Consider the following 26953-nt stretch of genomic DNA (forward strand, 5'->3'; position numbering starts at 1 on the left):
TATTAAAGTGGGAGACTTACTTACCCTTCAGTTACATCAAACTTGTTCGTATTCATGTGCATAATTACTTCAGATACATGTGCATGTATATCAATTCGCCCAATCAAAACTTGTTTTGGTGGTTTTTTATGTTGTTCATGAGTCATCAATTTTGCAGAGCTACCAAGTCTCACGCATTCTGCGTGAGACTCAAGCATTTAGGGTCCGTCGCACGATCTCACGCATGGCACCCATTTTTCTCACTCATCGGGCAAAGTCTTCAACTTGGGCCTATAATAAGGAGCATAGCTTAAATGATTAAAGTGATAGTTGAAATTGAAGGTATATTTCCGTTTTGTCTTTCGAAATAAGTAAAAAATAGTCACTTAAGTATGCACCTGATCACACCATTAAGAGCTAAAAATTGAAAAAGCTCCCTACTGTGGGAGGCCACAGGGGGAAAAAACCCTCCCCACACCCTCGCTCGCGCACACATTTGCGCGCCAAGATGCAGAGTCATGAAAATCTCACTCATAAAAATTGTTTGAACTTGGCATCCCTGATTTTGATCAAGAAGTTACTGGTGCCATGCTCAAAATGTATTGATGGCATGATGCCATGTTTGCTTTGATGCTACAGGGACTGCCAGAAATCATATACATACACCTGTATTGGTTGAGTAAGAAATTCTGCTGTGTTGGTGGTAGTGACAAGTGATCATAATGTTGGTAACAATTTCCCATGTTTATGAGAAAATGAAATAAGGAGAATGGAATATATTCAACTATATAAGTTTGCAGAGAAAAGTACAATACTCACAAACAGATTTAGCATTGACCTAAATCTGTGAAATCAGGTTCAACTGACTGTTTCTGTAGGATATTGCTTGTCTCTACACTTGTATTGCATGACAGTTAAGTACATACATGTATTGTGTACTGGTACTCTGTGGTATGGTCCAAGGAGGTATCTCCTTGATGTAGTATGAGCTCTACTCTGAATGGTTGAAGCAAATAGAGAACTCATTGCAGTTTTTTTTTAATGTAAATTATTGGACAGACAGCATTTAGAACAATCAATAGTTCCATGCATGCAATTTGGTCAATTACTCACTAACAAATTTACCCCACAGTTGCCTATGAATAAGAATGCCTATGCACCAATTAATTTGATGGAAGGGATGTTTGTCTAGACAGATCCTGTATTTGACTAGTCATGTTTGGCAGGTTATACTCTATGTGTACAGTGTATAATGGCCTGATAATGGCTCTCTTCCACCCTAAAAGTGTAATAACATTTGGCAGCCAAATTTATATAGCTATATGTCGATTGGTATATGTTTAACTTTAGATATGAATGTTATTTTCATGGATTCAAGAGTGCGGTTGATTTCCAAAGTTGACTTGCCCATCCTAGAAATGACCTATCGATGTATGATTAATTATGCAAGTTAGAAGACGGGGTACGATATCCATGGATGAAATAAATAATTGCCACGTGAAAGGACTGTTGAGTTGCAACAGACTACTGTTTACAATGTATTCACTGTGTTTGCATTGTGGAGGACTCTAGTTTACCAGTATAAGAAGATGAATATGAGGACATTACTTGTATCTTTCTTTCTTTCTTTTTTCTGTTTGTAATGTTCAAATCTCATCCATATTTCTATGAAATCAAGATATTACAAAGGTCCAATCTTCCTTGACGGGCGACGGTATGTTGAGTCGTGGCAGGGGAAGTGACAGGAGCTCGTGAAGTCTACTCTAGGACTAACAAATTATCTAGAAATTGGTAGGTCTCCTTCATAGAGATACTATACATGTATACTACAGATTAGGTGTTGATGTCTCTACGTCTCCTTCAACTGCGCCCTCACAGTCGAAACTTCGCCACCAAAGCAAAGCAGCGCTATGGTGTGAATGTCGTTTTATCGAACAGGCTTCTTAGACTGACTTCATGGGTGTTATGTACATTGCAAAGCGTATTCAGCCCCGTGTACACGCACGCACACACACGCACACGCATACGGTGTATATGTATAAATATCTATGCACTTTATGTATATAATTATGGAAATGAAAAGGTAAATCAACATTTTAAATGTCACCCTTAAATATTTTGTAAATGTCAAATTTAACACTCAAAATGTTGGATTTACCATTTCGTGTTTCATATATAAAATCGACATACAATGTATAGCGTTATGTTTACATACATACATATATATATATATATATATATATACAATATGTATATACACTACATATATATATATATGTATACATTCATATTTATTTATTCATAAATATACATTGTATATATTTATACATTTATAAACATTCTCATTTAATGAGAAATCATAAAGAAAGACAAAATAATTATACCATTTCCACCTTTATTAGATATAAAGTATTCTCAAAATGAAAAACAATTCTCTCATCATCCTGATATATACATAAATATTCAGCTGTTTGTCGTATTGCAGAGTCCAATTCTTTCAGTGGACGATATTCTTGCAACTGGACGGTCATAGCACAAAGAAGATTATTTATTTACTAGAATGCAATTAACTTGTAATGTATCTACACATGATGTTACGGTTACGTGTAAGGGTATAAAAAATCGCTGGTTATCTCTATAACAATGCAGATATAATATAATATGCCCGATACTTTTGGACGTTTGAATTATTACACACTGTATACGGAATGAATGACAGAAACTACACGATCTTGGCACTGCGAATCGAGAGCAAGGATTCGCAATCTATGATTGCAACTTAGGTTCGATAAAAGTCCAGCAAAGGCATTTCAGAGCTCAAGGCCAATGGCCTCTAAGGCACTTGTGTGCTTTTGCCATTAGATGGACACACATTGGTATTGTATTTTGTAGCAATTATGTGCTGAATAGATACTGCTAATACCGTAGCATAAACAAGCAGGATGATTAGATCTGTAAGAACAAGCGTGTAGGAAGCGGGATTAATCTCTACATACACGAATTGCTGTTAATTCTAAACTTCACTCTTCATGTACTATTCTTGATCAAATTATAGCCATATAATATTTCAACGCATGGAAAATAAAGGCAACGTTCTTTATGTTTCACATCGCAGTACTGAACGAAAAAAATTAGACACAATATAGTTGCATAAATACGACGGAGTATACTATACGAGAATGTTACTGTGGATTTTTTTACGCAACATAATATGAATGCATGTCTACACAGAGACATCTTATTGGCCCGCATTCTCTGAATTTGCTCTCCTCTGAGTGTGCTATGAAGGCACCTTCATATCATGTCACATTATCATTTCGTTTTCATTCTTCATGTACCAGAAATTCGGCGCCATTGGTTTACACTAAAATTGTGAAATTAGGGGTTCTGTGAGGAAACATATAGGATCTCTATTTCGTTTGTGTCGTGCAACGCGCTGAACAAGCCGCATCGCCTAATTAAACTGCTGAAGTGACGTCTAGCGTACGGACTTTGAAACTGGACAACTAGGTCGCCAGTATGGACCTTATGATTGATAAATCACCAGTCGCCGTATCAAGCCTACAATGTAAGTCAAACACGTTGGAGTGACCATATACTTTTTAGATGCAGAAGTGAGTAATAAGTGTACCAACAATCGTCCACAAATCCAAGCACATGTAGTTCTGGAAGTTATACATGACTCATGATTGGAAGAGAAGCCAATAAACGTGCAAAGTCAAACGTTCTGATTGGTTTTTGATGCACTGAAACTATTACAGGGACAAGAATTTACTTTTAGACCGTAAGCATCAATAATGGCAATAATATGAAAGAAAGAGACCCCCCCCCCCAAAAAAAAAAAATATATATATATATATATATATATATATACATATATATATATATATTATCTGATCGAAGGGACAATACAAAATGTAAACTCTGAACTGCAATTAAATACGTTTTAAATCATAAAATACGTCTAATCGAAATATGCCTCCAAACAATAAGCATTCTGTCTGAAAAAAAAAAGTGTCAGTATCTAGATGTGTATAGTCCGGGACTCTTCGTCCCAACTCATCTTCATTTTCAGCCATTTTCAAGCAGTTTGTGCTTGCGTAAACTTCTATTCACGATTGTACATATGTACTGATAGAATCTTATGTAATCACACGGCATGTGTTTGTATTCCTGCTAGCACATCGTGATATATCACATGTGTCACTTTTCATTGCATGCAGCGCCAGCACTACAAATTTTCGCAGATACGATGCGATTTCATTAGCTCCAAAACTCAAAACCAAACAACACTAAGAATCATAACGATAACATCAATCAGTAACATAAAAAGTAACAAAGTGGAAAGTACGGCCATTCCGGGCCATTCGCGAATTATTATTATTATTATTATTATTATTTGTCACCTGCATGAATTGTGCAGCTATCAGAACAATTAATATGGCACATAATATGCTAGGTGCGTGACTTATGGATGTACGATTACGACAACCACCTTGCGATGGTCATCTTCCTGAGCCTCAATTTATTTATCAAGTACTCAAATACAAAACCAATCGCCTTGTCGAGTCATACAACCGCCGGCAAGTGATTACCTACACAAAAGCATACGCTGTAAAGTTTGTGTGAATGCATTGTAAGACTGAAATGTCATGAGACCGTTATAAGCTCGGCCGGGGTACTTTTCATACATTTCAGATTTCAGTCCACCAAAACTTTGCTCCCGTCTTGATCTTTTTACGAGAATCTACACAAAGCACAAACTGTCGCTGATGACATGTCATCCAGTTTTTAAACTCGCAAAGATACCAATAAGAGCGTGAAGATCGCAAAAGTTTACATCAAAGCATATAATAATTATTATCAATCATTAAAAGCTTCAAATCGGTTATTCTTCATTCCTCAGCAGAAAACCGCTGGGATAACTGTCGTCAAGATAACAATACAAAACGAATACTTAAACGATAAAAAGGCAACACGTGATTGATGAAGAAAATTTTTTTTCCCCTCCAGCGTGACGTCATGTTCACTACCCGTGCAGCTACAAGGCCATGACTTTTCTCTCTTGCTCCCCCATTCTCCCTCCTTATAGCAGCCGCCAGGTGAGCATCATGACACTGGCGATGTGCCCGGTGATGCTGGCGTTATATTGACATCAGTCAAGCACAAATACCAACGTGTAGGCGAAAGATATTGCAATTCATCGAATCAAGTCACACACAAAGAGTCTCGATGTTTTACATTCACGTAAAGAGAGACTTCATAATATCGCCTTTCCTTCGAGAGAATGTTGGTTTCGTGATGCATTCAAACTTATAAACACAGAGTTATAGATTATCTTCCAAATCGCCAGGCGACAGTTGACGCAACAAAATCGATGATCCAGTCGTAATTGAAAATGCATGTCTCATTAGTCAACAGTTGCTTCGAACAACTGAAAGCCTTGGGAAAATCTTCGTACTAGGAGAATAACGATAACAGCTGGAACCTCGGTGTTGATAAGTGCACGAAATCAGAATGCATCAAGGAAAGCGTCTATCACGTCATATTGCATAGGATCCTGTGTCTCCATCACCCCCTTAGGGAGGTGTGAGGAGGGTTAAACGCTGAAGGCGCTGGTGAAGAAAAGACCGTGGTTTCGGCCCATCTTAGAGATAGTGGCAGGCATTGGCGACTGGTAGGTCTTCTCGTACGTTCCCGGACCAGGCACTTTCTGCAAGTGTTAAAAAAATGACAAAATAGAATAAGGGGAGGGTGAGAACATAATTAATTCAAATGAAACAAGTAAATGGCTTTTTGCTTATCCAAGGACCACAACGAAATTTGAAACAATTACAATGGTAATGATAGGGATCATAATGAATACAATTGTACCTACCATTCATGGATTGATTTTGTGGCTGTATTTGCGACGTGCCAATTTCTAAACTGCCATGTCAAGCTTCTCTCTTATGGTAGTATGAAGTGTTTGTTTGTTTGTTTGTGGAAGGTATTCTTAAATTATTTGTGCTTTACATGTAAAAACAATATCTACAAAGGGTCGCAAATACAATGGCACATGGCCAATATTTAGTTTTTGCCGGGGTCCTGATAAAATGCATCTTTCACCAAGGTATGAATTCTTCTTCGGGAACGCTCCTGCTAGAAATATGTGTAGAATTATATCATCTCTGTACTATCTTCATATGTTTCCCCTCAATCCGTTAAACTGACCCTAAACAGAGTGCCCTTAAGCATGAAAGCACTGATGACAACATTGAAGTGAAAGAATTAGGACTTACCGTATGCGATGTAGAGAAACGTGGCGTTCTCGACTTGAAACTTGACGAGATTTTATGAAGTGCTTCTGGCTCACGGTATTCGTAATGGCATGGCGCTGGATTTTTTGTCTGGAAGGCAAAACGAAAGAATGATTTGTTAATATTAGCACAATTGCGCGCACACACACACACACAATTAGCAACATCCATAACAATAACAACTACAACAACAACAGCAGCAGCAGCAATAACAACAAGTTGATATATAAGATTTTGAAAGAAAAAAAAACCGGAATCGTGATTATAGCATATAAGGTAGTTTAAGTAGATTTCAAGTAAAATGGATTGAAGTTGAATTAGATTGATAATTGTTTGAATTCATTTCTGCACAGAATAAGAGGCCATCTTCATTTCAGAGAATCCCGTTTTTCGCGGTACTAGATAAGTCATGCATCTACAGAATACAAAATACAAATTACAAATCTGCCTTACAGGAGCAGATTATTTCGCCATCCAAACATCATGCATGTTACATGACAAGAAAATTTAGGGTTACAGCTCGTTATTCCGAAGGTTCGTGAGATTCGTTATCCCGAAGGTTCATTGTTCCGAATTTCATTTTCGGATTAACCAATCTTCGGAATAACGAACCTTCGGAATAACACCACAAATTTTCGGATTAACGAACCCTTTTTCGTTTTCAGATTAACGAACCTCTAGGCATAGGGAATTTGCGTGTTTCGAATTAACGACCCTTCGGAATAACGAACCTTCGGAATAGCGAACCTTCGGAATAACGAACAGCACCCAAAATTTAGTATATAAAGTACACTGTAGTGCTAGAAAACCAAACAAGAATCATCGAGAGATTTGTGTTAATGATGGTGACTCCTTTGCATTTGCATCAGTATATTGGAACATCTGACAAATTACGTAATTACAGAGACCGGATTAAGCAGAGAGAGCTTGTGATGGAATTTATGAACAGGCGAATACCATGCTAAGGACTTACCCCTTTGAAGTATATCGTTGGAAACCTTTGTGAATTCGATTTGAAGACCATGTGCCTGTCATAGCAAAATGAGAGAAGGGCAAAATGAATGAACCAACACAATAGCGTTAGAGTAGTGAATTCAATTGGAAGGCGATGTTGCCTGCGATTGCAAAATGATATGAGATGAGAACCAAATTACCCGACTCACATGATAGAATCAGATATGATGATTCCTTTAGGTATATCAGATATTTAGGGACAGCAACGTTTATCTGGAAAAGACTTGTCATTAGATCATTAAAATCAGCGCGGCAAGAATGAGATTTCATAATCAATTTCCTATCACTTTCATATATTTCCATACATACCAAGTAACTCAAAGGTCCACAAATATCGATCCATCCATCATCGATCTATTCTCCATCTCGATTACAATTTAAGTACTTGTCAACTTTTCATATTTTTAAAGACAACATCTAAAAGATAACGACTTTCGAGATAACAATAAAAAAAGACGAGTTTTTTCGGAATTTTGCAATTTGCTAGCAGCAAATATGTAGAAAATTTTGTAGCAGTTAAAGAATAGAATATATAGAATAAACCATTATGACAACATATTTCTGGACCACGAATTACCATGCAGAATAGCATTGCCTGATTGAAATGTCTAGAAATAAGAGTAATCACTTTTGTGTGGTATCTTAACGTCACATATGAGCTTTTTTTTTTTGTTATGGCACAAGAAGAGGCAGGCTGCTCCATTTACCATAATACTGGTATACAATAATCAAGGATGTTGTTACACACAAAATAATGCACACGTCCTTACTTTGAAGGCGTTTTCTCCACTGCCATAGATAGAACATTCTCCATTTTGTACGACGTTGGACACACATTGATGTGCTGAAAGAGAGAGAGGAAAAATAAAAGAATTCAACACTAGTGTGAACAATCATGCGGATCGATTGTGATCGATACGGACACTGCACCGCATTGAATAGAAGTCACTGCGATTCATGTCTGACATAAGCCAGAACGTTGAAATGAATTCAGCAGAGTGAATCGCGCTGCGCGATACAATTGGCATACAAGAAAGGGGAAATTGTCGTCTGATGAGAGATCACATCGGTTCACACACATTTTTATATCACTCCCCAAAACTTGACAGGGCGATTTTCAAGTAAAGAGTTACAGTGGTACATGATTATAACACAGTATCATGATTATTATAATGTAGAATCTTTGCACACGTGAAATACTGTTTCCAGGACATCCATAAATTGAACATCTTGAATATTGCTAAACAAGATCTTGTACGATTGTATTGCTGTCAAAATGAGTTTTGTATGTACAATTTTTGTATAAGAAAAACATTCTGATCGTGTATCCCTTACGCCAGAGTCTTCCCTTCGTGACCTCGTAACCTATGTCTATAAATCATGAGCTATGTTTGTTTTTGCTTTGTGTTTTTGCCTATCTAAAGACAGTTTTCCCAGGTTTGCACTTGCGGATATCAATACACCAGCAAATCAGTATAGGAGAGAATATCTTTTTTTTTTCTCGTAATGGTGACAAAAAGAATGCTGTTTGAGTGCTTCCATAATAGCTTTAGGATATTGCTACAAAGAAACAACTCCTAAGATATACTTCGTCCAGGCAAAAATCATAAAGTTAGTTGAAGTCAGTCATGATTTGCGTTCACCACAAAGGGGCTTGTAATCTTGCATGCACTATTTTATACGCCTCATCAATCTCTTTCAGAACTGATTGACTTGCGGTATTGCTTACACCAAAGCACTGGCAGGTTTGAAGCCAGCAGATTTTGAGTTTGGAGATCTGACTTGGTTTGGCACACTTTTGGATTGCTAAAAAAGAGTAATAACACTGTTGGAGCTGTTTTTGTCCGGTATCAAAAACAGTTTTGTCAGCCATAGCATCAGAGTGAACAGCAACAGAACAGCATGGCGGAAGGACGCGAATGAAAATAGCCTTTGCATGCTACAATTATGTAGGTACAACTGAGGTCAGAGGTTAAGGTGGTGAGGTTACCGGAAAAGCTCAGTTACCTTGCCCTAACCTTGAAAGAAAAAATGACAAAAATCGACTGACACACTTTGGTCAAGCTTTAGTACTGCGATGGGAACAATACGGAAGGAATATTGCGTCAAAGTTGCAAAGGAAACGTGGTTGATAGGGGCTGACATCTCCAACGTAATCTTACCTTGTCCTTGACAACGGGAAGATCTTTCGATCGCGACGTGTTCCTGAAACTGTACGTGTCCCTGGTCCTATCCAAGAAGTACATGTTGTCCTTGGCTTCGTAGGCCCCCGGTAGAAGGACGGCACCTTTTCCCTGGTTGGCTGCGGGTTTCTGCCTTCCTTCCCCCTTGAAACAGTAGGTAGCTGGACGCGTTTCGAAATCCAAGAGAAACGATTGCGACTCGTATGATCCAGGTACGGGTGTCTCCCGAATGTCCTTTCGCCACCAGCTTTCTCTACCACTGACTGGCTTGTCGTAGCCCTCCGACAAGCTGGTCCTTCCCTGCATTGACACACGAAGTTCATTGGAATTGGTGGTGTGATGGGTATGGGTCTAGGGTAAACGAGTTAACCTCAGTTTACTACATTGCTATTATATACAACTCAGGTTTATCGTGTACTAATCGGTAGGCTATTACGGCTAATGTTATCTCTATGTACTATGTAGCCTATCATTACTGCGACAATCACTGCCACTTCTGCAACTATTCAAATTTTTATATCATTTCTTGCAATTTAAGTATATAGCCCATATCATGACGATTTCAAAGCAACAATTCTATGCGCCTTACATTATAATACAAGAAATAACTGCTACGTGCAGTAACTATACTACTTGGCGACCAGTACTGTTATCATTACTGCTACTTCCACTATACCACCACACTATTGCTGCTATCATCATCATTACTACTACTACTACTACTACTATTTAGCCTACTACTGTAATATACTTCTGCTATTGCGTTACCACTAAACTCAAATGTAATAATATTATGTATTTTAATTAAACTTTTATGTTCTGTAGCAATGTGCTTAGAAATTAATCGCTACATAAGTGTATTTAACATCATTATATAATTCCATTATCGTTTTTATCTTTACTGACCACTATTATTATTATCACTACAACTCCAACTCATACCACTCCAGCTGCCATCACTGGGATATATCTCTACCACGTAGTATATGACTGCCGTGCTATCCCACTAAAATTGTTGCGCAGCCACAAGTCAAATACATGTGGAAAGAATGTGGCAAAATACTGTCATATGCCATCTATACACACCGCTATCAAATGCATTAGGAAAGACAGATGTGTACATTGGTCAGGATTATCAACCTTTGAATATAAAGACTAGTATAGAGTGAGATAAAGAGAGGGAACGAAGCGACGGGGGAGTGTGGTCCTTTTGTGGGTATATCATAGATAACATGGCATTTTAGGGAATGATGAAGTGCAACCACATGCATTACTTCCTTGAGTATACAATTCGCCGATATTTGCCAATTATTGACGATATTTGATGATTTACATGATCTGTCTTTGAATGAATAAAAAATTGAATTTGAATCTGAATTCAGTTTCACTCCAAGTTTTACTTTGTCCAGATAGTATACAGGAACGGCGCAGCGTTTTCAAAAGCGTGGGGCCCCACTTCCGGGTTTCATGAGCTAACAAAGTGATGACACCTTATGTATTCCTTTGTATGGTGCACAAAAAGTGTGGGGGCCCGAGCCCCCACGGCCCCCACGGCTGCGCCGGCCCTGGTGTATATATATATATACAGTCAACTAAAACTAATAGGACTTTACGGAACTGCTAACATACATTTCTCTCACACGACATCCCAGTTTTGTTTTGTTTTTCTAGATATCTTGCTTGAAAATTAAGTCTTCAGTATTCTTGCCCACTCAAATACTTATCATTTTACAGCAAGTATGAACATGAATATGCAAACATGTATTACACTCGGCAAGTGCTAAAAACAGTGAACATAACACATGTTCAATAAAAAAAGTCAGTATACCTGTACTGAATAGGTACCATTATGCTGAATCCCCATACACTAAATTAACAGTCGACTCAATGATGAACTTCATGATTATTTTAAACTGCAGCAAAATTGCTGTGACACGAGCAGTATTCAAGTGGTCACTCGAACATAACATGTCACAATCCTGCGATCATTATGCCTAGTATACATACCTTGAACGGAGTGGGACGGGTGTAAATGCTGCGCTTCTCCGTGGTGGACGCACTCCGGGATCTGTTCCGTCCGAGTCGACCGGCAGCTGGTGGCGATTTCTCCCTCGATCTGTCGGCTTTTTGCAGCGTCAAATCTGGACCATTATTCCCTTCACCTGTCTTCGAATTCATGGTCATGCTGGTTTATTCCCGAAAAATTAAAATGTCCCAGCGCTACCGTGATGCATGGAACCCACGCCGATGTTGCTATATACCGTATTTTGTGTTTCTATCAATCCAAATGCACAGCCGGCGGAGAAACGAGTCGGATTGTTTTGTTGTCGCCGCATGACACACATATCGCATCGGGATGACTCGGCGGCTATTGTCCCGTACGGCGAGCGTACGCACAACACGTTGACTGCTTGCTCCCATGGTTACGGACAAAGCCGCTATCAGCATGGTGTGTCAATACCATAATCGTTCACTGTGGGACGACCGGGTTTAGCAGTAGCACGTTACCAACAGGCTATACAGCGACCGTTTCGTTTATTGTACACCTGTAACCTCTATCCCTATTGCACTCGCAGCACCGCCTCTTTTCGTTTCATAGAATAAGTACGTGCTTTTGCTAATTCATTTTGAAACAATAAATTTGAACATCAACCCATTAGCATTTCTAATTGATAAGTAATTAGGAGTGTAATGTCGTGAAGTGGGTCGACTTCACGGGTTATATGGACGGTTGAGGTCCACGGGGTTCACACCAATGAGGATGTCGGGAGACTTCAGTTAAAGGAACTTGGGCCTTTAATGTTTCTCAATGACTCAAGAAACCAAAATAAAAAATCCAAAAGAAAAACCCCTGCAAAGCAGAGAAAAACAACAAAACGATAATCAATACATACTGAACCACGCAATATACTACTAGCACTGTTATATTAATACAACAACAACGAGCATAGGTTGATATAAATCAAACTAACACATTTCTTCGCTAAAGAAACTTAAAATTACCTGACCAAAATTTAACTGTGGAATAGCTTTCGCTCTAAATAAACTCCTCTCGTTTCCTATATTGTCCGAAATACGTAAACCAAACAAAATCTGCAAATTATACCTTTGGCATGTGTCTGTTCATCACAATGCAACAAACTGTTTTTATATTCTAAATTGTCTATCGATATAATCTTGCAATTAATTTCTTTTGTCTCAACATGCGTCAAAAGCCAATAAATTGATACAATAATTCTTTATTAACTGATACGTCGAAATCCGATACCATCTATCAATGTTGCATAAAATATTTAAAGCACTTGACTATGCAAATGAATCTACTATAGCTTACTATGACACAGACAATATTTATTTACATGTATCTCATATACCGATAATCTTCTAACTCAATGTACGCCCCTCAACTGGCGATCCAAAAAATCCTATACAAGTATGATGTGCAAGCGGAATAATAATCATACTAGGCACGCACAAGCATTATAATAATATTTACAAGTGATGATCATACGATCAAATCAGCCATCAACGGCGACGCTACCGTTAACCATTGCCAACCCCCCCCCCCCCCCCTTGGGTTCTTGTCACCTTAGTAACCATGACAATTTACTTACATCAATATTCTCTTTAATCTGAACAATCATGCACAATCAATCTATCTTCCCGTCATGCGAACTGCCCAATCTTTAGTTGATGGTACATTGTACTATTTAAACCAATCCAAACTCGTGCATGACTAATCAAAGTAATGTTTCCAAGGAGGAATCACATCTCCCTTCAATTGCGTAAACAGCTTATTTAATTTGATCTAATTTAATCCTTTTCATAACACAAATCATCTATGCATTACTCATACCTGAATCCAACACAGGAATCTCTGTTGTGTTACGAGTTCCCGTTTGTCAGAACACGTCGTACAAACCCGCTGCAATATACAACGATAACACAAATCAGTCATCTTACAATACAATACGGTGCATCAAAATTATAACTACACTGTACTACGTCGAATATAAATGTGAACAAGCCGCCAAAGCAGCGAAACAAACGTGCCCCTCACTGTACGTAGAGTCAGTGTCTTTTGTTTCTCTTTGTTCCTCTAAAACTCCTCAACTACGGCTCGCTGTAACATTTTTATCGGCAAAATGAACGAGCTACGATTTGTTGACTAAATACCGACCGAAATCTGTACTTTTGCCTGTCTAAGGTCACTCGCTTGAGCGAGGCAAATCCCTTGTGGATAACTGGACATAAAACATGAATCAACTCTTGTGACCGTTGCCACGCGACCTAACTTTTTCTCTTCTTACTTCGACATACCACCTCCGATAAGGCTGGTGTAAACTTCTCTTTCCCTTTCTCCCTCTCTCTCTCTTCTCCTCTCGCTCGCTCCCTCCTTCTCTTCTTTCTCCCTCTCCCATTGACCGAAAGCGACTCGATAAAGTACACAGAGCATGAGTCGTAACCAAGATGGTAGTCGCTCACTCCTAGCACCCATCATCGTTAACGGAAACTTTCTAACACCATTACTACTTCGTAATGCGAAATTACAAACACAATATCAACAATTACGGTCAACAACTTAAAACAACTTCATCGTAATTAATCTCTGTCTTCCATACAGTATGTGGAATTCACACAAAGAAGGAAAGTGGTATCATACGAGACTAATGTCCAGCGAAAACGCAACTATTCCACGGTGGACCACTATCACCTAACAACGTCATAATTCTCCCTAAAGAAAATTCTCTAAAACAACGTGCGGAGACACAATTCATTATTGGACGTTTCTCTATCCATTTATAAATTGAAATGTTGAATTTACTTACGATTTTCTCCAAAATCGGGATGATTGTCCAAAACTTCGACTTTTCCTCCGACGCAAAACGTGTCCTCTTCCTCTGGCCGTTCTTAGAGCGAATGAAACTCACGCGGTCTCTCCAAGCTGACCAGAGGAAGATTTCTGACCCAATCACTCTTTTCTTCCAAATTATTATTCTTACTCTAAAATAATCTTGGTTTTCCACAAAGCGAAATAAACATGAATATACCTTTCGAGAATCACAATACCAGAAACTACTTATATCTGAAATTATCATAGCCGATATTTTTATTCTATAATTTTCTCCAGGAGAGTTACTTGCTTGCTCGCGGATGACCACATGATGTCATCGCAAGTCAAGCGGTTTTCTACGAAATACACCCCGATTAAAGCTATTCTCCGGCTTTTTTGAGGCAAAAACAGCAATACGAATGAATTAAACTGTATTCAAATCCCTTTTCAATCCCGTTTATGCGCTGTAGGGAAATGTTCTATTTCAAGCATCTTAATCAGCCATAATGATTACCATATCATTGAATTTATTTGCACAAACTAAAAGTTTAATCTCGTCAATTTTCCATTTTCCGACATCAAGCTTCAAGTATTGTGTTTACCATAGTTTACACATTAAACATGCACAGTACATGACTGTATGCTTATAGGTAAACAAAACAAAGTAACAAACACAAAATCAACGAAAACATATTATAGGACAACCTTGGTTTAAACACTCGAACGAACGAATGAATATCACTATCTTCTTTCTTCATTCCAAAAACTAATACTCAAAACTGACAAATTGCGTCATTTAGCGCAATTTATTCTTAAATTACTGTGAGCTATTCATTGCGATCATCATTTGTGATTATACATGCATCCTTACAATGCGTGTAACTTTGATTTCAAGTCACAACATACTTTAAGCTAAAGTTAGAAGACAGCAATGTGTTCCATTAATTTGACTATAATCATTACACTATGACTCACTGATTCTATTAAAGTCTATGATCAATATTGTCATCCCATCTCAATCCTTCTAATACCCCCTCCCCCTCTTTCCGCTTCCTGTCGCTATATATATGCTTGCTAGTCTCTCCTTCTCCCTTCTCTCCTTTTTATGGGTGCTTTATCATTAATTTTTAAATCATATTAAGCCCTATTTGAGTGTACTAAATATATATAATAGATTCTATATGTATATATATATATATATATATATATATATATATATATATATAATGATAATAATAATATAATTCACAACATTTATATGGCGCGTTATTACATAAAATGTCTCTAAGCGCTATGGGAAAAAGAAAACAATAGAAAGGGAAGAAGAGGAAAGGAAAGAGAGAAAGAAGAAGAAGGTACAGTTTCAGTAACGGTATAAGACATGAGACACAGTCATAATACTACTCAATAAACAAATACGTTTTTAACATGGATTTAAATTTGTCTATACTGAGTCTGTTTGTTTCGAGCATTCAGGTAAACTGTTCCAGAGTTGAGGTGATGCTGACTGAAAAACTCTAGAACCATAAGATTGTGTATTGACAGGAGGAGGTATTAAAAGTGATTTGTTGTTAGACCGCAAGTTCCGGGAGGGTAGGTATTCAGTTATCAACTGTTGAAGATAAACCGGTGCAATATTTCGCAAACATTTAAAAGTTAACAAAAGAATCTTGAAGTTAATTCGTTCGCGGATTCTTAACATATGCAGTTCTCTCAGTAGTGGGGTAACCGACTCATGTGAACGACGTTTAGCAATAAGCCTGGCAACTGAATTTTGAACTCTCTGCAGTTTGTTGATTTGCGCATCAGGCAGACCATACAAGAGACTGTTGCAAAAGTCAATGCGAGACACAACTAGTGCCTGAACGAGTCTCTGGGTTGTCTTTTTAGTCAGAAATTGGCGGATGCTGCCAATTTTGTGTAGGGCAAATGAGGCTGATCTGCACACATTGTTCACATGAGTCTTCAAAGACAGATTGTGATCAAATATGACACCCAAGTTCCTTGCATCTGTTCAGCATTGTATAGTAGTGTCATCTAAAGAAATCGTACTAATTGGGCTTGAAATCCTGTGCCTGCTTGTGAAATGTATACATTCTGTTTTGCTTTCATTTAGCTTCAAACCATTCTGTATTGACCAACTCTTAATGTCCGAGACACATGCATAATATATATATATATATATATATATATATATATATATATATATATATATATATATATACATATATATATATATATATATATATATATATATATACATATATATATATATATATATATACATATAATCATTGATCTCTTGACACTCTTTTGGAGGAGAATAGCCTGTTATCCTTGGGGGAATAAAAGCTTTGTAATAATATAATACTATGCAATGTCCGATGAGTGATAGCGATATGTTGCAAGGTTCTGTGACCGACCGCCATGAAGAAAACTAAATCGCAATTCACGTGGTTTCGTCACGATCACAAAAAAGACCAATCAATGAAGCATAGAATTCTTTTCACCCTTACTGAATACTTACGAAGGTCGTCGTACCTAAGTCGTCATTTACCATCAAAGGAATTTGTTTTTCTTGTCTTAACAACCTGCTCTTACAGCTTTAGAGTTCTATCATGATTTTGTTTCAACCGCATTCATTCTACCCCTCCTCCGAATCAACTTAAGTAAAGATGTTATTAATTTGATTGAGATGGGGATACACGTTTTAAGTTTTTGAGAGTTAATTAAAAGCCACTTACGTGAAATATCAAAAGCATACGATTCTAAGAGGGATTGAAAGCTTAATATGTGATGCAAATCGGTTATGAAATGCAGCACTGAATGCACCTGGCAGTGTTATAGGCTAGGGTGGTCTGCGGACTTTATTTAGTTTTTGTCCAATATCTGGCAGCCCTGTCAGGCGCATCCACTGTTTCAGTATTTTTGTGTTATTGTCATGATAGTGATTTTGTACTGTATGTCTTCTGCAAAATAAAGATAATTGTAATGATAATAACTACAAATCAGCAATCAATATAGAGGCTTTTTGAAAATTGTGCTAGCAACAGATGCGATTATCATATGAATTAACAAAGGTTTCGAATGAAAGTGAATCGTTTACTCTATTATATCTATATTCTCTAACGATATATCCAAATATAGCCTCTAATAAAAACAATAAAGCATTACACCACAGATGTGTCTTTCTAGGAATATATTGGTTTACAAGATTTAAAACCAAAATGGAGTTTCAGTAAAATAATACTCAGAAGGCATTTGTTGTTGTTGTTGTTGTTGTTGTTTTTGTCGTTTTTGTTGAGAATGCTTGAAAGAATGACTCACTATCGAAAATCCTTACACATAAAAGAGCGAAATGATAACTTGCATGCCACATTTATGATGACGCCCTCACTCTTGGCGATAACCCAAAAGATTTTGTCAGTGGTGTTCATCGATCTCTGTGTAAAATAACGTTCTACACATAGATCAAAGATAACGCCACCCATGCAACGTTAAGCTTACCCGTTATCTTCAGTCTTATGTCCATGTGACCATGCACTTGGGGATTGATACCCCAAACTATTCGATGGGTGAGTCTCAAAATTAGTTTGAGTATATTGAAGGTATGATATTGGCCTGTTTTCTTACCGATGACAAATAAGGCAACGCTTTGTGAAATTATGTTTACTGTGAGAAAAACGATTGTAAATGTCTGAGACGTGTGCACAAAATAAAGTTCTAAATAAAAGAAGAAAGAAAACAGTTTGAATGGTTTCCTCTTTGTTTAAACACTTTTTTATTGACTATCATTTTGCGTAAAAGTGCATTGACAGTGGGTCGTCATCCTCTGCGACATTTCAAGTTTGTTCACTGTTGTCAACGTTGTTGTCCGTGTATTATTATAACAGTATTCAACATTGTAACCAAGTATACAAGTATACAAGCGTGGAATTACCCATTCATCGTCAAACAGCAGACATGCACTACGCAAATTCTCGAACGCTAACGCTGCAAAGGTGTGAATCAGGCTGTGTCTGGACGTTATATAAACTTTACAGGCATAGGCAACAGGGGCTTCCTTGTCATTTAACTTCAACCATAGATAATACAATGATGCAAACGACAAGAAAAACAAACAAACAACCCAACTCTCCTGTTCGCATCCACCACTATACCTCACACACTCCGAACATTGCTTGCAGATCAAAACTCAAATAGTTGTATTATAACAAACTGGACAATATTGTGTACAGCAGCATGGTTTATTGAGGTATTGAGTTTCGACTCAGAAATCTTTTAGATGCACTATCACCTCAAACGAGTTTAACTGTCTACTGAGAGCATTCGAGGAAATCTCGTCCAACCGTTCGTGAAATATGTGTCATTTTTGGACACAACATACGGTACTGTGAATTCAAGGGCATGAATTACTTTTCTACACCTGCAGTAAGAGTGACTCGAACTTTGTGTATACAAACGTTGGTACCGATAGGCTCGAACACTTACTTATGAGAACTCAAAAAGGCGTCGATAAGGAGAAGTTTTTCCGATTAGCGCCCTCTAGCGGCAGTAAATGAAAAGCATGTCCATTTTTTTTTCATTAGACATTACCTGTAAATAATACCGTAAACAAATTGCTCGCCGCAGATAGGGTAAAAAACTTCGAAATAGAAAAAAAAAAACTAAACAAAAACAACATGACAGTTTTAAGATTGATAACAACCAGCTACTCGGGTTGATGAAACGTGATTCTGCAAAATTAATCCGGCCTTCAGACTTAAGTATAAGATTTTTATTCATTCGCCAGAGACTGCTGTTGTTTCGATTCGTACACAACTTGTACTCATCATAATTATTTAATGAAGAAGTGTTTCCTGGTTGAATTTCATTTAATCCTGCGCAGCATTTTGTTCCATTAATTCCATTACAAAGATCAAAAATTAAGTGAAACAACTTCATTCACTTCAATCAAACCAGGATGCCAGGCATGATACATCTCAACTATATTGGGTATTTTACAAGTCATTTAACATTAGATAATCGTAAATTAGACATGTCTGTAAGAGAAATGATATATACATGTAGGCGTGAGACCTGCGCTACTGGGAATGGGTAGAACAATATCAAAGACGACGTCACAATACCATATCATCATTTTTTAACGCAATAATTTGTACCAGAAATTGTTGAGCGTATAGGTCACCAATATGATTACATTACACACGATTGACCTTGCTTGTATATGGAAAACTGACTCGTTACCCTGATCAGATACAGAGTTTGAAATGATTATGATTTACCATGAATGTATTATCAAGGCCGACAGAAGAAAATAGCCACATGTACAAAGACTTCAACACCTCGATAATTCAACGTCTCCTAATTGCTGTATTTCATGTGATTCAATATTTCTTCGAAGAGAAAACCTACTACATGTACATAAAATTTCTACGATATGTACAGAAATACACACATAGCGCAAAAGTCGATTCTATACGTGAGGGAAAATAGGTTAATGTTATGCACGGCTCAGAGTTTAAGCGCGGTACAAATCGCGAATGGCTATAGCGCCATCTTCGTCCGTCCCGAAGACTTACACCGCAGTGCCCTGTCTGAAGATGCCTATAAATATGGCGTTCTGTGCAGCATATTCCTAAGAGTCGAATGCCATTTTTCTATTTAACACAGTCGGGGAAGAACTGTTGGGTCCTAGCCTCTGGAAGCGTGATTTTTTTGCAAGTTTAAATCAATAGAGAGACTAGATGAGATTTTAGCTTAACTATAAAGATAAAAGTAAAAGCAAAAAGAGAACGAAACAAGCAGGCGGCCAGCCTTAAACAGTGAGAAGTGAGGAAGAGTGCAAAGAAAGGGAGGCGATATTTGACTCTTTAATTTGAAACTTACTGGCAGAATGTCGACGTGTACTAAACAAAGGCAGAATGATTTCTTATTGAGACAAAAAATTTAAAAGTTAAAAGGGAAGCATTATCATTATGAGCAAATGGGTTCTATGGAATCACTGCTGCTCAGACTCCGTTGCACTACATTTGACTACTGCTACACTTCAATAACAACAAACTAATCATTTCAGATAGTCAAAACAACATAAATAGACATCGTAATTACAATAACAAATAATGCCACAATCGTTGCCCTTATTCTTGTCAGCTGACGAAACTATGTAGCCTTTACCGTGACGTCATCATTGTGACAAATTCTGTGTGGAACAAACGAGAGGAATAATACAATTAGCATCATAAGGACTATTAGTTTAAGAACAAAAATGAAAAAAAAAATCACTAAAAGAGTGAGCTACGCAGCTGTAATCATCATGATTTCAGCTTCATTTAAGATCATCATTACTCTTATTGCATAATAATGGAAACATCTCCTTTACTAGCCCATGAACTCGAGAAAATTACAATTATGTCGATGGGCAAAGAGGGTACCTGATGATTTTGAAAACTGTTACAAAGTCTTTAAAAGCACTGTTAATGAAGACAATACTGTTATTGCCTTCTTTATCTAAGGTAGTCTCTTCAGTGTTGTCACTGCTCTACCAGACTGGGCCCTGTCATCACTATTACCTTAGCATTCCCAAGTACCCATTGGATACACTTGGGTAGAGAACGACATGGTGGACAAAAAAAGAAGAAAGATCCTGTCCAAGGAAATAGGCATTTGACGAGATTCGAACTCGGGAACTCCGAATGAAGTGCAAGAGTCTTATCCATTATGCTACAGTGGCCTCCAATAGGCATATGGATCATCATTACAATCATTTATTTATTGGTAATACTATACATAAAACACCCCAAATCCTTTATTGATATGATAATATACATATTCATATTACCTTCGTAATTGACCTGTCCGTCACCATCGATGTCTGCTTCCCTGATCATTTCGTCGACTTCTTCGTCGGTCAGCTTCTCACCAAGATTCGTCATTACGTGACGCAGTTCGGCGGCGCTGAAAAAAAAAAAGACAAAAGAGAATGAGTGACTTTTTCCTCTTAATATCATATTTTCCTGTCTCCTCTTCTTCCATTCCCCTCTTCTTACAATGGAGGCATGTTTGGCACATTGCACTAACGAAAAAAGTTATTACCATTGAAATTCTTGGAAACATTCTGATATTTAAGGAAATACCTAGGATTACTTTACGAAGCTTCTTCAAGCTTGGCATAAAAATTTGCCATTAGTCGGCAATGACATGCACTTATTTCATATCACTGCAATTTCATTTGTCCCTACGTGATATGCATTTCACCTTCAGACTAATGAAAGAATTGATACTCAGCTCTGGTTGCCGAACTCCGCTAGAGTTTTCGAACTATCAAGAAGGCTAAAAACCTCTAGCGGAAGGTCGTACAGGACCTTTCCTTGACAAATCTTCCTCGTCAAGAATAATTATGAAAGGCCAAATAGACAGCTATTCGTGTGACCTCCATATATCCTCTTCGATCAAATTCCTGTCTCTGTTTTTCTGTTCTTGTTTTCTTTAAATGAAACAAACACAATTCGTGCAATAGAAAAGAACCTCACCCCCCCCCCCCCCCACCGAAAGTAGCGATGTTCCCATTGTACCTTATGAAGCCGTTGCCGTCCTTGTCAAAGACCCTAAAAGCTTCCCTGATCTCCTCCTCGCTGTCTGTCTCCTTCATTTTTCTCGCCATCATCGTGAGGAATTCTGGGAAGTCGATTGTTCCGTTACCTATGGAAAGCCACAGAGAAAAAAAAAATAAGGGGGAGGGTTGGAGAGAACGGAGAAAGAGAGAGAGACGCATCATGCGAGTAATAAAACTGGAAGTGATAAAATTTTGCGCGGATAATATCACGCTTGTTTTATGAAGTTGGAAACAAGTGACTCAAAGATCATATAGTAAATGACATCAACTTTATGGTGAACATTTTGAATAGATTGGAATATAGTAGCTCCTTTTTTTTGGGGGGGGGGGGGAGCGGAGGGGATGGGATTATGATCCCCCTTGTGTCGGTTTTCTTGCGGTCTCGTAAAGGATCTCTCTGCATAATGCATATCTCATGTGCGTCAATATGACATGCTATTATGACGGAGTGGGGATGATCACCAGGGCTGTTGTGGAGAATTAATGTGGGGAAAAATAATAGATAACCATCATGAAGCATCGTACCAGCGCTTTCTATCGTAAAAATGCATGTGACAAGATGCGTAAAAGCAAGACAGACCAGACAATAAATAACGGTTTCGACAGGAGCTTCACTTGCAAGAGTTCGAAGGGACACCGCAGTCACGGTGTCTAGAAGAGATGTTATTGTATACTCAATACAAATTTCTGTAATGAATCAGTTGACAAAATATCGGGAACTCACGGTTTTATAGATTCATAATTATAAGCTATAGAAAAATAACATTTCTTTCTCTACCCCACACACACGCCACACGCCACACACACACACACACACTCACACACACACACACACACACACACACACACACACACACACACGTTTTTGTTCTTCAGCATAATCTTTATTTGATTTCTATAATTTTACATAATAAAACAGTCATATATTGAATGTATGCGACAATATTCAATCAACAATGACTAATCAAACGAAAACAGTCAATACATAACCCGAGAATCATAACATTTTACATTTATATAGCCTTTAAACTTACTCGTACGCACAAAAAAAAAGATAACTCCTGACCAACCCCTTCCCCCCTGTACTTATGGGGTACCCGCTCACATCATAACCCTACTTTTTAATAAATCACCGTCGATCATCATAAAATGCCAAAATATATTTATCACACATAACCCGGTGCTAATCAGTGTAATCCTAAATCATAGGACTTGTGATTACTGTCATACACGAACACAGACAAACACACACAGACACACGCACACAAATACGCAAACACAAACACACACAAACACACATCATGATACACTGTTGTAATCATAATCATTTCCCTAGTTTTGATGTGTTTTCGTGAAAAAAATTGGTTGAGTGATGAAAGAAGGAATTACCACTTCAAAAATCTTACACAAAGAGGAAAACACTTTGTTGTTGTTGTTGTCTATAGCATATTAATTGCACATACGATATGAACATATCAATTAGATATTCTATTGTTTTCCATATAATTATTCTTCTTGTTCAAATAATCGAACGCACACATCAAACACACACACAAACAAACAAACATAATCTCTATCTAAATCACCAGATACTTTACATGCTTTATGTACAAGTTATCTTTTATTATAATTCAATTCAGATGACATTACAGACATTTCATGTTGACATCAAAGTTGCAAACTATCCCAGCTTGGTAAAAAACAAGTCTTACGAAAAGTAAAGAGGCATAGGAACGGAAGGGTAAAACTCGAAAGAAAGAATGAAAGGAGAAATAGGAAAGCTACTTATGGTATCAATCAAAGAAATAAAATTTCATTAAAAACAGTTTATATGAAAACAGGGTGTGGATGAGAAACCAATGCAGCATTGTTTTACTCTTTCTTAAAAGAAAACGCCACTCCACTTGGCACCTCCAGGCCGCCGGGTTTATCGCCATCCCATTTCTGTCACCGTTCGTTCTCTCACATCGCAATTCACGGTGTGCGTTGTAATAACGCCGTAATGTGGTTGCCCCCTTGCTGACCATTATACCACACAGACACTTAATTTCATCATCGCTCGCCCATTGTTGCCATGGCAACCAGCTCGCGGTAGAAAAAGAAAGGGTACCGCTTCAGATCATGCACCGAGGAGATGTTTTTCACACCTTTGTTTGTCAAGTCATTTTGAATTCATGGCGATTTTGGAGGAATATGGCAACTCAACCAGCCTTTAACCAATCAACTCCCCAAAAGACACCCTTCTATGGTATGGTGCTGTGTATATTGATTATGATTTAATTCAATAAATTATTTGCGTTTCAAAAGATAGAGAACAAAAATCTTATGTCATTCAGGCCCTTGTACATTTAGTTTATTACATGATTGCGTGTGTAGTTTTTTTTATGCATGTTTGTTTGTTTGATTATTTTTTTTTTTTTGCAGAACTTCCAAAGCCTCTCAATCGCTGGTTTACAACTGATTCTTAAAATTCACAACACATTTTGGAAAATTCACTCTGAAATAGGAAACTTTTGTAGATTTCTTTCTGAATCTGTGCAAATATTCGATGACTTGAATATAACCAGTTCTATCTATTTCTCTCCAATATAAGTTATCGTATCCGAGCAATTACCCCCCAGAGGGCATCATGTTACCCCCGGCTAATACTGGTTAGTGGTAAGGTTAGAGTAAAGATTAGGCTTAGGGTTAGGTTTAGGGTTCGGAGTTTGGGTTATAGGGTTAGGATTAGGTTCAGGATTAGGATTAGGATTAGGATTAGGATTAGGGCCAGGGGAAGGGTCCGGGGTAATTGCCCTAGACCCATAAGTTATGCATTGGCACTCAGAGGTTTCGTTTCATGTCATTTTTGTTTTGTTTCAAGAAATTGACAAAAGGAACTTCCTCAGCCAGTTCATGGAGGTGATTCTACGAGTCCGTGTATACAATATAACAGTGTAAACACAACACAGTAAATTCACTTTTCAAAATAAAAACAAAAACAAAAACAAATGATAACCCTGTAGAGAAATTCAAAAAAGCAACACGGTGATGGCAAGATTACATCATGATGACAAAATATTGCATTTTTCTGTTGCAAATTCCCGCTGTATTTGATGAATAGAATTAGAAAAGTGGGGGGGGGGGGAGTAAAATGTACTTAACTTTGCCCTTAGTTAAATCTTTCTCTCAGACTATGATATTTTGTGTTCTTTTGTTTATTTGCTTCTGAGGGGAGTGCAATATACAAGCAGTCCCCTCCCCTCCCCTCCATTTCCAACTGCCTACTAAATTACACATTGTTTAGTACAACGTTAATGATTAATCAAGTGCATATGACTCTATTTCAAATTTGTTACCTTATATGACAATTCACGAGCTGATGTAAATATTTGAAATACGTTGTTTTCATACAATTACGTTGTGTTTATGATTTTTTTAATGGGAAATAAATGAAATTAAATGAAATGGAATGAAAAAAATATGACACACGGGCAACGAATACAGACAAACACACACACACACACACACTCACACACAGACCATGGACCTGTAACAAAACACGCAGATACACACAAGAGAAACACAGCTCCTCGTATTCTCATGCTCTTAGGAGAAAAATAAAATGAAGAAAGAAGAGGCAAGATTTGGCGAAGCGTCGATAGGTTCGAATCACATCACACAGCTTTCTGTGTACTTTGACTCTTGTCAAATACTATTATGTTAATGGTATGACACGTCAAGTAGGGGTTTTTCCTTTGTCACTCTTGAGGATGTCGGAGACTGCCAGGGGAAAGGGAGGCGGTCATATCAGGTGTGGACGAGTGGTCATTCAAGGTGACCATTAAGTGACCAATCACTTTCCAGTCGAAAAGGAAACATCATGCATAATGAGGTGCACATCACCGAGCATTCAAGGAGGTATAGATTGGCAGGCATCTAAACCTATACCTACCTCTCTCTCTCTCTATCCACACACACACTTACACACACACACACACACACACACACACACACACACACACAAACTTATACATTGTTGTGAAGTAAAGTATTTCTTTTAAGTGTTACAAGCTATTAATCGTGTCTCGAATTTGTCTCGAATTTGTCTCGAAGAAAATCAACCATATTATGCACCTTTATTTGTGTGGACTCTGTCACACTACTGGTATATACCATCGACTCCTTTTAACCTTTTAAGGGATTTTGGCAGTTCTTCCCAATACTATGAGGGTTTTTGGTGCCGATCGGCACTCCAAGCACTCTTAGGGTTAAATGTTTCCTATATCTTGCAAGACTTCTCACGCGAAATGACGCAGTGATGCTGTTCCGCTGTTTAAACACTTCCCCGGCGGGATGGTGGCCAAACAGTCTGTTGACAGGTAATCAAACTTTACCCGTTGGGCGAAGAGGAGTGGGGGATGGTCGGAGGAGCGCGGGGTGGGGTGGGGTGGGGGGGGGGAGGGGGATGTGCGTTGGGGTTTCGACTTTCGTGTTTTCAATGGACGAACATCAGGTTGGGAAGACCTGCTGGTGGGGTAATTTCTTATGTAGATATGAATGTATTTCGTAGCAAAACACACACACACACACTCACACACACACACACTTTTACAAGCACACATACATGCACACGCACTATGCGTTTATTGAGTGTATTGTGTGTGTTTTTTTAAGTTTTATATTGTGTATGAATTGATTTAACGGAAACTAGTGTTCAAGTAGAGAATTTATTCTACATTTTGAATAGATGCCTGATATAATGTGCAAGAAATAGAGGAAATGCTACTTGTGAGATAAGCCAGTAGAAAGGAATGTGAGCTGTCGACAAAAGCGAAAAGAATTCGGAAAAGACGAGAAAATACAATATCAAGGTAAAATCAATAACAAAAAGCGTCACATGAAACATTTGCAAATGTGAATATATAGGGGCAGTGAGACAAAAAATACAGAGGAAAGTAGGATCAGAGAGTGCGGAAGAGATGAAAATGGGTAAGAGATGGAGAAATTTATAACAAAGAGTATGTGAGAGAGAGAGGGGGAGGGGGAA

At 37.9% G+C, this 26953-nt stretch overlaps 2 protein-coding genes across 2 annotated transcripts in view; both read right to left on the reverse strand.

The window, feature by feature from the left end:
* Positions 1-5395: 5395 nt before the first annotated feature.
* Positions 5396-11726, reverse strand: LOC139712753 (protein STPG4-like). Its single transcript, XM_071624547.1, has 6 exons — positions 11483-11726; positions 9455-9775; positions 8063-8136; positions 7252-7306; positions 6261-6368; positions 5396-5692 (listed from the first exon to the last, which is right to left on the reverse strand). Exons 1-6 carry the CDS (start codon positions 11657-11659, stop codon positions 5579-5581), a joined length of 849 nt encoding a protein of 282 aa, XP_071480648.1. The 5' UTR covers positions 11660-11726; the 3' UTR covers positions 5396-5578.
* Positions 11727-20126: 8400 nt separating this feature from the next.
* Positions 20127-26953, reverse strand: part of LOC139712731 (calmodulin-like) — a 30193-nt gene continuing 23366 nt past the window's right edge. Inside the window, exons 4-6 of the mRNA XM_071624528.1 lie at positions 21884-22010; positions 21151-21266; positions 20127-20511 (exon numbers count right to left, since the gene is read on the reverse strand). Of these exons, the coding sequence (XP_071480629.1) occupies positions 20483-20511; positions 21151-21266; positions 21884-22010 (272 nt within the window). The 3' untranslated portion in view covers positions 20127-20482. The remainder of the gene's footprint in view (positions 20512-21150; positions 21267-21883; positions 22011-26953) is intronic.

This window comes from Diadema antillarum, unplaced genomic scaffold (assembly GCF_040938485.1).
Source record: "Diadema antillarum isolate AM-2024a unplaced genomic scaffold, OU_Dant_1.0 seq00001849_RagTag, whole genome shotgun sequence".
Taxonomy (NCBI): Eukaryota; Metazoa; Echinodermata; class Echinoidea; order Diadematoida; family Diadematidae; genus Diadema; species Diadema antillarum.

What these genes read in the sequence shown, in the direction of transcription:
- LOC139712753 (XM_071624547.1), bottom strand. Translation starts at nt 11,659, where the DNA reads ATGACCATGAATTCGAAGACAGGTGAAGGGAATAATGGTCCAGATTTG. An exon ending in CCCGTCCCACTCCGTTCAAG is followed by an intron (nt 9,776 to 11,482) that starts GTATGTATACTA and finishes GTGTCAATGCAG; the next exon opens with GGAAGGACCAGCTTGTCGGA. An exon ending in CAACGATATACTTCAAAGGG is followed by an intron (nt 6,369 to 7,251) that starts GTAAGTCCTTAG and finishes TTTGCCTTCCAG; the next exon opens with ACAAAAAATCCAGCGCCATG.